The sequence below is a fragment of the Amaranthus tricolor genome, chromosome 8, assembly GCF_026212465.1.
Source record: "Amaranthus tricolor cultivar Red isolate AtriRed21 chromosome 8, ASM2621246v1, whole genome shotgun sequence".
Taxonomy (NCBI): Eukaryota; Viridiplantae; Streptophyta; class Magnoliopsida; order Caryophyllales; family Amaranthaceae; genus Amaranthus; species Amaranthus tricolor.
The window spans coordinates 8,509,267-8,522,235 of NC_080054.1; the positions used below are offsets into that span (position 1 = coordinate 8,509,267).

A 12,969-nucleotide genomic window follows, 5' to 3' on the forward strand; every position below is an offset into this window, starting at 1 on the left:
AGTTGTTCGTGTACTCACACTACATGAACATTCTACGAAATAAATACCCAAAAATGGAAAAAACACAAACAAACCTGAACCTGCAAATACCAAACAGGAAAAATACAAAAATGGCAAAATCGAAGGTAGGCGATGAAGTAGACGGTAGCCGTCGTCAGGCGATGAATAATGAAGAACGTAAGCCACGAAGAAAGAAAAGTCAGAAGAGAAAAATTGGAGTCGGCGGCGTTAGTGTAAGCCCAACCTAACATATTACCCATTAGGGTTTCATTTTCCAAAACATATATTTAAAAAAATATGGGATATTATTAATGGTACCCCTGTATTATAGCAATTTATCAATGATACCCCCGTTAATTCCAATGGTATCCCCAACTATATCGCTAATTACAATTGTGACACTATTATATTTTTTTCCGTTAAATGCCCGTTAAATGTTATAAAAAACCAACCATGGTGTAACATCTCGGAATAACTCGGGTCGTACGGAAAGAGAAGATGACTTTTTAAAAACGAGATAACTATAATCCGAGTCAAACCGGGATGTTAGAAACAGTTTAAAACGGTTTTGAAGTTAAGGAAAACGTGCGGATCGAGTTCTATTAGCGTTATTAAGAACTATTAATTAATAAGAAATTCTTAGCAGCGGATAAGAACGAAAAGTTAAATCTACTTATTACAACTTGAGAACGAAAATCGCCTCATAAAAACCAAATGTTCTTCAAACTTAACTAGAAATTCTAATGATTTATTTCTTATCAAACTTCTATATTCTAATGATTTATTTCTTCAACGGTCAATCCTCACTCCCCAGACCTGCAACTTAACTTACTGCTAGTCATTGCCCAGATAGGAAACAACATCGTCGCAGGGTCGTTAAGACCAAAAGTACACGTCAGCAATCGTCGCATACCAAATAAAATAATAACACAAGAGAAAGTTTTAATTTAATAGCTGACAATTCACAGCACCGTACGCTTCAATCATGCTTATTAAGAATAATTATTTTCATGTAAAGATTAGTCAGCCATACTGCTGTACTATCCAGCCATACTGCCGGTACACTCCAAACTCCATAAGTGAGACAATACATTAGGGGAAGCTAACCCCTAAGCAAGTCTCTACCATAGGCACTCGCCTTACTTCGGTGCCTATGGTTAAGTATGCATACCCCCGCGGTGGCTCATAATGCCCCCATATACCGCGAGTAATTCATTTCCACCAATTGACGTCATACTACGTCCACTTTAAAGTTAGTGAGGTTATACTACCTCTGCTTATCAAAACAATGTATAAAAATTATTGATTCGAAAGATAACATTATTCGTACTATATACCATACTTTACTTTTGTATACCATTATTATATGATACATCGGACTAATGCGAACCACGCTGCGTGTAAATACCTTAAGCAAGATAAGCAACTCACAAGCGTCTTAATCAATTCCCGGTCACGAATCGACTTCCTACAAGGTTCAATCGTATTCGGGAAATAAGCACACATACACATTTTCTCAAATTATCCATAACACACATATAAAATCACATCCATACCTAGAATACCACACAATCATGAACATCCATCACATACTATAACATGGTAAATACACAAAACAGGACAGCCTATACAATCTGTCCAGAAACTCAACTTAAAACTGTCAAATTGAAAATCCGACTTCACCGTTGCGTCCGGAAGGCGTCAAAACCCCTGGGTACCAATTTTCATAATTTATAACATAGTATAAGTATTTTTAACTTAATTTCAAAGCCAAAAATGTTCCAAAAACACATTTTTTCACCATTTTCAAAACCTACGGGATTTTGTCATTCCATCATTTTTTTTTATCACAAAAATATAAATATCAATGCTTTATGTCCTATTAAATCTAAACAACAAAATTTACATAAAAATAAATTTTAATGAATTATTATTATATATATATTTTTTTTTCAATATAATTCTTTTTACACAGTTTTCACACATACACATCACATATATACATGTATATTTTTTTTACCAACATTATAAATTCCTTCTATTAATCAAAAATAAATAAGTTTCTAACACCACATACATTTTTTTCTATATATATATTTTTTTTCAATCATCCATCAAACAAATTCTTCACACACATGTAACATATCTAAAACCCTAAAAAACCATACATTAATTTAGATAGAAAAATACATCATACTTTCACACATGAATTTTAAATCATGAACAAATCATAAACCATAAAATAACACACATAAAAATCATAGAAATTTAAATTAAAACTTAAAAATAAAAACTAGATTAAGAATTACTCACAATTGCTCAAGAACAAAACACCAAAATTGATGAACCAATGGAGGATTAGGCGTGAGGATTAGAGGGTTTTGGGAGTGTTTTCTTACTTGCAAATGGTTTGAAATGAAAAGATGTAAGGAAATTAGGAGATTAAGGAAATAAAGAAATTAAGAAAATTAAAGGAATAATTATGGAAGGCAATTACTCTCAATCTTTCAATATTCTTAGGAAGTTACAAATCCCCCATCCTTACTCCATATGGCCGGCCAAATCCATTCCAATTCCCACTTTTATTTTATTTTTTTTTGAAATTAAAGATAGATTAGGAAAAAGGTTTAGACTTAAAATGGTTTTAATTGCCTTAAAAGTTGAAGTCTCATCATCTAACTTACTAAAAAAATAAATAATAAAAAGAAATATATTCTTCTAAAAAGAATAATAATAATAATAATAAAAATAATAATATTACTAGCAAATCATTTAATATATCGGAAAAAAAAAATATCGGGGTGTTACACATGGTTAGTTTCTGATTCATTTGCTTTCCCTCTTCCTTTTCCCTCCTAACCTGTACTTGCTTACTCTGTCTTCATCATCATCTTCCTAGGTTGATTACGCCATTGCTGAAGCTTTATCTTCCTCATTGCTGCTTTTCTTGACGTTGGTAAGTTCCCTAATCTTTCCTCATTTTTTTTTCTGTACATGCAAGATGTTGGGTTGTTTGAGTTATTGCTCTAAATGTCGAGTATAATGTCGCATTTTTTTTGATTTATTGTCTTAATTGTTGAGTGTGTTGAGTGTGAACCCTATGAGAAACCGCCTGTGTACAATAGCACAATAGTGTCACGGTTGTAATTAGCGATATGGTTGGAGGGTACCATTGATAAATTGCTATAATACAGGGGTACCATTGATAATATCCCAAAAAATATTAAACTGGATACTGGGTATCCGGATTCCAAAAAAATACTAGCCATATCCGACTCGAATACTCGGTTTTGATATTCGAATACTCCAAAATATTAAATTATTCGATTTTGATATTCGGATACCAGATAATTCTGGTCGGATTTTTCAAACCGGATATTTGTGAGCACCTCTAACTGAAAGGGTGTATGGTGGGCATTATTTGTATGTTTATTATTAGGTTTATTGTTGATTTTTAATATGCATTAGTAAGGTGCTTAATTGATATGTTTAATGTATGTTAATCATATGGTGTTAATGTGCTTTAATGGCGAGTTAAGTGAGATTGTAGAATGATGTATGAGCATTTATATGAGGGGACATCTGATCCAAGTACGCGTGGTGGTTGAAGCAAATACGCACGGATTAGATTTGGTTCACAAACACAAGGGATATTCCAAGAAACTGACACGAAGAATGGGTGTAAGAACTGGACTGCCAGACTCCTTAATCACTCGACTCTACGCTTCCTCCTTTGATCTGCAAGGGAGTTAACAATATCTATGGATAGGGTGATGTAGGATCTTGAAGAACACTCAAGATCACGTACATCAATGAAGGGCAAACTGGCCCTAAGTAACCTAATTGCAAGGCAATTGAAAGAGAAAAACACTTAGTGAATTTTTCTGAAATTTTATTAAAATCAACTTGTCTTTTACAATGCATGAACTCCCTATATATAGGATTAATGTACATGATCAGAACAAGGAAGAAATACACGTTTAGGCAACTAACATAACGGTCATATGGCTTATGTGCATTACACGTGATACACAGAAATAGAACAAAGCTGCTGGTCCTTTTGTCAGTGTTCACCTGCTGGCCGAACGACCTTCGCCTCGATTTTCTGTGCACTTCCGGTGACTGTAAGGAGGGTTCTTGGGCCATGACAGCAAGGTCCATGTGGAGAGATTCTAATTCTACCCTCCATGTCCTCCCATGACCTTTGGTTACGTCTGTACGGCTCCATCAAGGTGGCCTGGTCATCGGTATTGGTCAGGGCCTTCTGTGTATCTGATCTTGCTGTTTCTGTTGGCCATCCTTGTGCCTTTGATGTCTCAAGCTCTTGTATTTGTTTCTTCATAATTAGTTCCTTTCGATCTTGATTATTTTGGCTTGCATTGAATTCATCATAGTTCGTAGATGATGGTTTGCTATTCGAAAAATCAAAATCATCACTAAGAACTTCAGAAACATCAGTGTGGTTTCTGTTGTTCATGTTGTTCCCTTTGTTGGTGCTGTTCCTTGGTGTCCTTGAGCCATTGTTGCTGCCTTCATATGAGCCCAGCTGGTTTGGCTCAACATCATTCTTAAAATCATTTTACCACAACACACATAAACATATTGTGAGAATTAAGGCTATTATATTATTGGAAACTTGAGAGTGTTCTTTTATGTATCAGTATTGTGAGATCTTCATCGTAAGATGTATGGTTTGAGAGGTTGTTCTCAAGTATGAGAGTTTATCATTATTGTATTGTTAAATCTATTAATAAAAGTAAATATTTGTTGAGGGAAAGGTATTTAAGAGATACCTTATAACATGTCGTGTTATTGTCTCTTTTATTGCACTTTGTTTTTCATCAACTATTACACTTGTTCTTTGCCGGAGTCCAAGCACCCCTCTTTCAATCCAAAAATTAGAACCCTAAAACATAAGTACTAACCATCAGTCTAACAAAGAAATTCGCCATGTTACATCTTCTTTATCTTTAGTATTATTATTGATTCTAATCTATATTAGTAAATTTTTTTTTTTTTTGCTTACCTTCAACAATTTGAAAAATTATGTACACGGACTCTTAAAAAGAGTATTTTAGACGAAGCTCCATAAAGAAAATATCACAGCATGTACAAAAGGAAAGAAGATGCTCCTGCAATGCTGGCTGCTTCAACTTGCCTTGCTGGAAATTAAAAAAGTGGTCTTAATAAACATAAACTAAGAGTAAAACTAATCATCATTCATCACCACTTTGTCTTTTTTGCTATCCTGTTGCATTAAACAACTCTCTCATATACATCACTACCAATAAATTAATCACTAATCACTAATCACTAATCACAAACACCTTTCTTTTTGTCCAATTATCAATCTATTAAATAAACAATTATAATTCTATTATAATGTGTTTATTGGGATATAGATAAATTTCAAATTAAATATTTCGTGTCGATTTAAAATCAGATTTAGCATTCATATAAATATTTATATATTAAATTTTATTTTAAAATTGGGCCCTCAATTACAAGATCAGGCGAAATCAAATCATCGGATTTGTTTTTACTTTTAAACAACTCTAATATTTAGAGTTTTGTTAATTAAAAATTAAAAAAAATTAATAGTATTATAAAAAAAAGAATGAACAAATATTATGTATTACCAATCAGAAATCAACTATACCTTGTTCCTATAGTCTACCTTATCTGACTATAATATTAAAGCCACAGTCTCTTCCCTTCCAATTTCCTTTGATTCTTCCTCCCACCATTATTCCTTCATCTTCAAAGACATGATTCCCAAACCTCCAACTTCAATCTCCATTTCAGTTCTCCTTACTTTCTTCTTCTTCTTCTTCTTCCCACTTTCCTCCTCCGCCTTCAAAAATACCACCTATACTTTCGGATTTCCCTTTAACTCCACCTACTACCAAACCTTTATAGTTGAACCTCCAGCCACCATCAGTAACGACGCTCTTCAAGTCACTCCAGACTCCGCTGGTAATTTCTCCCTCACTAATAGATCGGGTCGGATCCTCTTCAGACAACCCTTTACTCTATGGGAACCTCTAGGACCCAATCGGACCCGGGTTGCCTCTTTTAACACTTCTTTTATTATCAACATCTATCGTATCAATAACACTGATGGTACCCCTGTTACCGCTGGTGAAGGTTTAGCTTTCATTATTGCTCCTGATCTTGCTGTACCTCCTGCAAGCTCTGACCAGTTTCTGGGTTTAACAAACTCCACTTCTGATGGAAAATCGGATAACAAACTCTTTGCTATTGAATTTGATACCTTCAAAAATGGGGATTATGATCCTAATGGTAATCATATTGGAGTTGATATTAACTCTATTCACTCTAAATACACCGTTAATCTCTCTGATTTCAACATTAATCTTGCTCCACTTGGAACGCTTTTTCACAAAATCTGGGTAGTTTATGATGGAGGTGAGAGAAAATCGCTCATTGTTTACATCGCTGATCTTGAAGAAAAAAACGCGGAGGCGCGTATGCCTCAAAAGCCGGTGCTGAATATATCTGGTATTGATCTGAGTGAGATTGTGAACCCAACTTCGTATTTCGGGTTTTCAGCCTCAACTGGGGATGAAATTGCGGAGCTCCATTGTGTTCTGAGCTGGAATCTATCCGTTGAAACGATAGGAAAATCGTCTCGTGGAGGAAACATGCGTGTTTACCTTGGAGTTGGGATTTCAGCAGTGGTTTTACTAGCGATTGGTGCGGTGGGTTTGTATTACTGTTGGACTAAAAAGTATAGGGCAGCAGCATCCGACCCGAATATTCTTGGAGCTTTGAAAAGTTTGCCGGGTATGCCTCGAGAATATGAACACAAAGATTTGAAAAAAGCAACGAATAATTTTGATGAGAAGAATAAATTAGGGCAAGGAGGTTATGGAGTGGTTTATAGAGGGTTGTTACCGATTGAAAAAATAGAGGTGGCAGTGAAGCAATTTTCAAGAGATAAACTTAAGAGTAAAGATGATTTCTTGGCTGAGCTTACCATTATTAATAGGTTGCGACACCGGAATCTGGTCAAATTGCTTGGTAAGATTTTAATGCTTGGAATGATTGATTCATATTAAATTCTTCAGAGTACTCGTCGTATTTATTGTGTTTGTTGTAGACATTATTTCTTTTGTTTTTGGGTTCATTAATATGGAGACACCTGCCATTTTTGAGCAATGACCTTAATTACGTTTATACTTTGTCCTTAAAAATTCTTACATTTTGGATATTGGAGTATACATTTGGGTGCTTTTTGATTTGCATCTTTCATTATAAAGCAAATATGAGTATTATTTGAATCTCGGATTTAAGTATCACAAGTTCTTATCAGAGACGCTTTCTTTAAAAAATCATTTCTAATTGGACCGGCCTATTCATCTTAAGAGTCCCATTTGATTTTTCACGGGTTTTAAGGAGAGTCAAAAGTGGAACCTTAAGGGTAGGAAAGATAGTGGTATTATGAGTTTTTAATGTAAGAGAGGAAAAATTAGTATGGGTAATGGAAGTTATAATTGAAAATAAGATAACGCTACTACGACCATAAAAGTCAAAAACCCATACCAAAAATAAAAATTGGTGACTTGACCATAAAAGGAAATGAAAACATAAGCTGAACAGGAGAGAGTATTTTTTAAAATATTGTAAGTAGGCATTAAGAACGATGTAAGTAAACATTTAAGATATTGAAAGTAGGCATTAAGGATACGGTAAGTAAGCATTAAAGATAATGTGACTAGACATTAAGAATACTGTAAGTATGTATATCTTTAATGGGCTGAATTTGAGAAACGTCTCTCGAAGAGACGGTCTCTCAAGAGACTAGCTGTTTAAGTATGATGCTAAAGTTAGTTATTGCCTCATTACTCCTATTAATAGAGAGATCTTACTGTCACTTATCATTTATGTTTTGTTGAGTTATGAGTTTATGACCATCTTTTATTAGTAGTGTAGACTGTAGTTGTTCAACTACTTTTGCTTTGCCTATCTGGAAAGTGGAAACTTTACTCCCATGTAAACTTTTTGTTATTTATTTTTTTTTTTTTGAATTTCTTTTAGAGAAAATATATTGAGATGAGTTTTTAATATGGCGTATCAGGATGGTGCCACAAGAATGGAACACTTCTACTAGTGTATGAGTACATGCCTAATGGCAGTCTAGACAAGCACATATTCTGCGGGGAGGACAAAGTACCCTTGAGCTGGGAACTCCGGTTCAAGGCTTTGAAGGGTGTAGCCTCTGCTCTTCACTATCTCCACAACGAGTATGATGAGAAGGTGATTCATCGAGACCTCAAGGCAAGCAATGTCATGCTTGATACCAACTTCAATGCCCGCCTTGGTGATTTTGGGTTAGCTCGTGCATTAGACCACGAAAAAACCTCTTATGCTGAGATGGAGGGTGTACATGGCACAATGGGATATATTGCTCCCGAGTGCTTCCATACTGGTAAGGCTACTAGGGAGTCCGACATTTATGGCCTTGGTGCAGTGCTTCTTGAGGTGGCTTGTGGACTACGTCCTTGGACGAAGAGGGGTGGATACCTTTGCCTCGTTGACTGGGTGTGGTCTATGCACCGAGAAGGGAGCATCTTTGAAGCAGTTGATGAAAGATTAGGAAAGGATTTTGTAGCTGAGGAAGCGGAAAGGGTATTGCTCCTTGGTTTGGCATGCTCCCACCCTATTGGACACCAGAGGCCTAAAACTCAAGCAATACTGCAGATTTTATCAGGATCAGTACCTATGCCTTCCGTACCACCTTTCAAGCCATCTTTCGTGTGGCCTGCAATGGGCCCTATTGACGACACAACCACCTCCGAAATGACAGCCGACACTACTCCTATCAATTCTTCACACTATGACAACTCTGGTTGGACTCCTCGCTCATTCAGCCCACACAGTGGGAGTGCATACTCCATGGTATAACAAAGCCGCAACATATCATCCAATTTATGTGAAAAGTTTTCCTTAAAATGATAATTGAAGGGATGAAGGACTACAATTTTGTGTCCCCTAAAATTTTTTCCCATATAATTTGTACATGGTAACAAGGATAAATTATTACTATAATTGTCATTTGTTTATTTTTAGTTTCTGAAAACCCGGTTGTATTCATGTATCTAGTAACTGGTAATGACTAATGTTAGTACCAGGATAAAGAAAATGTATTAATACAAAGGAAGAACGTGAATATCTGATTGTTTAGAGACTTCTATTAAGCATGTGTCCATTCTTTCAAGCTTGTTGACTGGAAAATCAGGAAAAAAACAACAAAAAAGATGAACACAAAAGAGAGGAAGGATAATATCAACTGGGACTGGGACAAAGACATGAGAAGAATACAGCCTGTCAAGTTCTAGTATTTATTTTTTAATCAAATTCAATTAAGTAAGAAGGAGTTGTTAAATGATCATATCCGATGGCATATGCAGTTTGACTGGTAAAACATTTGAATTCCTCGTTGACTTACATAAATACAAACCAAAGCAAAGATAAGCATCCCCTTTATTTTTTAAAAATAAAAAAAAAATGAATATATTCGATAATTTTTGTGTAATATGAGATACATAGATTAGTATTTTATATAATAATAGAGTTGGTGGAAAAAATAAGCAACATAGGCATTAAAAATGTTAATTAAAATCATTTGTAAGAAAAACCATTTGTCACATGATATTTATCATGGTTCTTTAATTTATGCAAGTATAAAAATTAAATGAGAAATGTAGTCTCATTTACTTTTTCACCCTATCTAATGCACTTATTTGATACTTAATATCTCTTACTATAAATAATGAAATATTATAAAAAGTGGGTATTAATAATCTTTGCATTGAGATAAATTAAACAAGATCTTACTTGACTATTAAAAGTATAAGTAAATAGTGTAAAAAAGTAAATGAGACATTTTAAGTGAAATGGGGAGAGTATTTTAAAATTGTATATTGCGGTTCTTTGTGAATAGCATCATATAATATTTTTGAATTTTCCAACTATATATTATACTAGTACGTTTTTCATTACATTTCTTCCGCCAATATTATTAACTGTTCTATTTCATCTTTTTTCGTTGTTGTTGCTTCTTTTTCCATTTCATGTGTTCTTGTTGCTGCTTTTTCTTCAAGCTTTTTGCTATGACCTGAGTAATTGAACGAAACAGTAAATTGAGGATTAAAAGAATAAAATGACAAAAGAGATACTATACTATTAATTGGATGATAAAAGAAATATTACAAAATAACAAAAGATAAATCAAGCACTAAGAGAAGCTTGAGATCTCCAATTGAGTATAAAACTCACCCACTAATTGCTTACTAATTTCTTGATGCCTAATAACTCACTAATTACTCTATTTATAATAAAACTACCACTTAATGCTAACTTATTCCCTAAGTTACCACTAACAAAGTAATTACCCAATTACCCCTTCGTAAACCCATTATTCCCAAATACCAGGTCATTATACCAGCTGCCTGAAGTTTCACCTTGTCCTCAATGTGGTTAAAAATTAGCTTGGCCTTACATGGTAAAACTTCTCTAATTTACACAATGTCTAGAGCTCAAAATAACTTGACCACTCTCAAAATAAATTAAAAGAGTGAACAAGGCCCTAATTTTGATTCCAGTGATGTTGCAGGATTAGTGTTCCTGTCTAATTATAAAGAATAATTAATTAAGATTTTTATCTCTTGATTAGTTGTTAATTAGATGATTTTTGCTGGTGAAAGTCTTAATTTAATTCCTTGTTAGTTATGCAGTAAGATCTTTGGATAGAGATGCTGATGATTCCTACAAAACACACCAAGGGGTTAGAAAGGCCCGAAATTCTTTTCCGGGGGCCTACTCCGATGCCCAAGTTAGTACAAATCAATCTAACAGGTCCTTCGAGGTGCACAGTGGCAACCACGTGGATAACTTCTTAGGGCTTGTTTAGACGTGAAGTCTTTTGTAGTAAATTATCACGATAAATGTCAATTAAATCGTTTTTTTTTTCTTTTTTCCGTTGCTCTGAAAATCAATTTTAAATTCTGATATTCAGTTAAGATCGTTTGTATTTAATCACTTTGAATTCTTTGTACTTTTCTTTCTCTCTAAGAAATTAGTAACTCATTTATGACGCTTTGGTGAGTATTTATAGCTGATGATTGTGGAACAAACATTCCTTATAACACCCTGAGATTTTTTGACGTCATTAATTAATATTTTAATGACTTTAGGGTATTTTATAATTATATTAAATTAATTTTGAAGTAGTTTTAATAAATTCCTTTCATTTACGAATTAAAATATTAACATATATTTATATTTAAAATACAATTACGATTTCTAAATAAAGAGTTTCGAATCAAAATAATTATTTTTTTTATTAAAATGTGTGAGCATGCGGAGGTGATTTTTTAATTGTGCCTCGCAAGAAGATGAATGTGGATAAATAAACAAACAAATAAATAAATAGATAAATAATATAAAAGGATGGGTTAGGATTGTGAGTACTCCTTTCCTCACTCACAAGAATCACGCCGCCCATCCCTCTTTCTCCTCTTTCCCGCTCTAAACTCCCTCCCTCACGGCACACAAAAGAAAACAGCAGCTGCCGGCACACCACACCATCGGCATGCCACCTGCTTTCCTTCTTCTCCACCATGAGTAGCCGCAATAGACTAAGCCGCCTCCCCCACCAGCAGTTAGGCTGCGTTGTGCAGCCAGTGCACAGCAGTTTGGCTGCGTTGTGCAGCCTGTGGACATCAGCTAGGCTGCGTTGGGCCCTTCAATCACCACGATAGCCTCAGTTTACCACCACCACAACCTTCACTTATCCTCTTCACCATTTTTGCTAGTTTTACCATTGTGAGCCATCTCCTCTTTTCTCTAATTTATTTTTCTAGCTTTTAATTGGAGTTTTATTAAGTGTATTGAGTTTGAGGTTGGTTGTGTCAATTTCATTGAATCTTTTTGTGGGTAAGAATTTGATTGATGAATTAAACATGTTTATAACTTAGGGTTTGAAGTGTGATTTGAAATTATGGGTGATGTGTTGGTTTTGTATTAGTTTCTTTGAATCTTAGTATTAGAGGTGAATTTCATATTTTGTTGAGTGGTTCAGTGGGTTTTGGCGTGCTGCTATCCCAGGGTGCTCATTAATAGTCAAAAGTGGAAGTTATTCCCATCTGATAAAGTATTAGATTATGTTTAGCTGGCATGACTCAACTGGATTATGTCCGGTTGATTTAGTAGTCCCCTAGGTGAGGTTCGACGGGACCATCGTAAGGGGGGTATGAGCATGCATGGGTCACTAGGCGCCGGATGGCCGATACCGCCCCTTGACCGAGGTGTTACCATGCGGGCCTTGCAAACCCCAATATGGTGGCCTCTTCACTGGTTTAGTATCCTAGTGTGTAAGTTTTTCCCGAAGGTAGGACCCGAGAGGGTCAGCTGGAGGGGGCATGAGCTCATACTTTGACATGGGCGCCAGATGGCCGATAATGCCCTTGGCCGTGTCACTATGCCAGGAAGTAGAGAAAGATCCACTGATAGAAAGTTATTCAGTGATAGAAAGTTTATTCATTGATCGGAAGTTAATTAATGATAGAAGGTTCATTTTTTGATAGAAAGCTTACACATTGATAGAACGTTTACTTATTGATAGAATATTTACTCATTGATAGAACATCTACTTATTGATAGAATAGTTTATGCTAGTGAGAAGTGTGCCTAAGTTAAGTTACCTCAAGGGTATTACAGACTATGATCACACTTACCTTAAGATAGACAAACTCTATAAGGTCATGTGTTAGGTATTCTGTTAATGCCTTAGTCGAGTTGATACTAAACGTGTTTTGCAAGAGTTTATGTTTGACAAGAGGAGCGTGAAGACATGCATTCTACCCAAGAACACATGGTTCGGGTTGGAAAGCACGTAATGAAATTAAGAAGTATAAGTGGCCGAGAAACGGTTACTAGCTGTCC

The 12,969-nt window shown here is 35.0% G+C and overlaps 2 protein-coding genes across 3 annotated transcripts; one reads left to right on the plus strand and one right to left on the minus strand.

Moving 5' to 3' along the window:
• Positions 1–3,880: 3,880 nt before the first annotated feature.
• On the minus strand, positions 3,881–5,794 carry LOC130820541 (uncharacterized). 2 transcript variants are annotated; one of them, XR_009045227.1, is made up of 4 exons: positions 5,660–5,794; positions 5,027–5,162; positions 4,794–4,906; positions 3,881–4,567 (listed from the first exon to the last, which is right to left on the minus strand). XR_009045227.1 is itself a non-coding variant. In XM_057685955.1 (3 exons), exon 3 carries the CDS (start codon positions 4,475–4,477, stop codon positions 4,064–4,066), a length of 414 nt encoding a protein of 137 aa, XP_057541938.1. In that variant the 5' UTR covers positions 4,478–4,906; positions 5,027–5,162; positions 5,660–5,794; the 3' UTR covers positions 3,881–4,063. The 2 variants fall into 2 exon arrangements, 1 of the variants encoding a protein (XP_057541938.1); XM_057685955.1 differs by having other exon boundaries at positions 3,881–4,906.
• On the plus strand, positions 5,642–9,221 carry LOC130820540 (probable L-type lectin-domain containing receptor kinase S.5). Its single transcript, XM_057685954.1, has 2 exons — positions 5,642–7,044; positions 8,102–9,221. The coding sequence occupies exons 1-2, from the start codon at positions 5,769–5,771 to the stop codon at positions 8,926–8,928; spliced, it is 2,103 nt and encodes a 700-aa protein (XP_057541937.1). The 5' UTR covers positions 5,642–5,768; the 3' UTR covers positions 8,929–9,221.
• Positions 9,222–12,969: the final 3,748 nt, after the last annotated feature.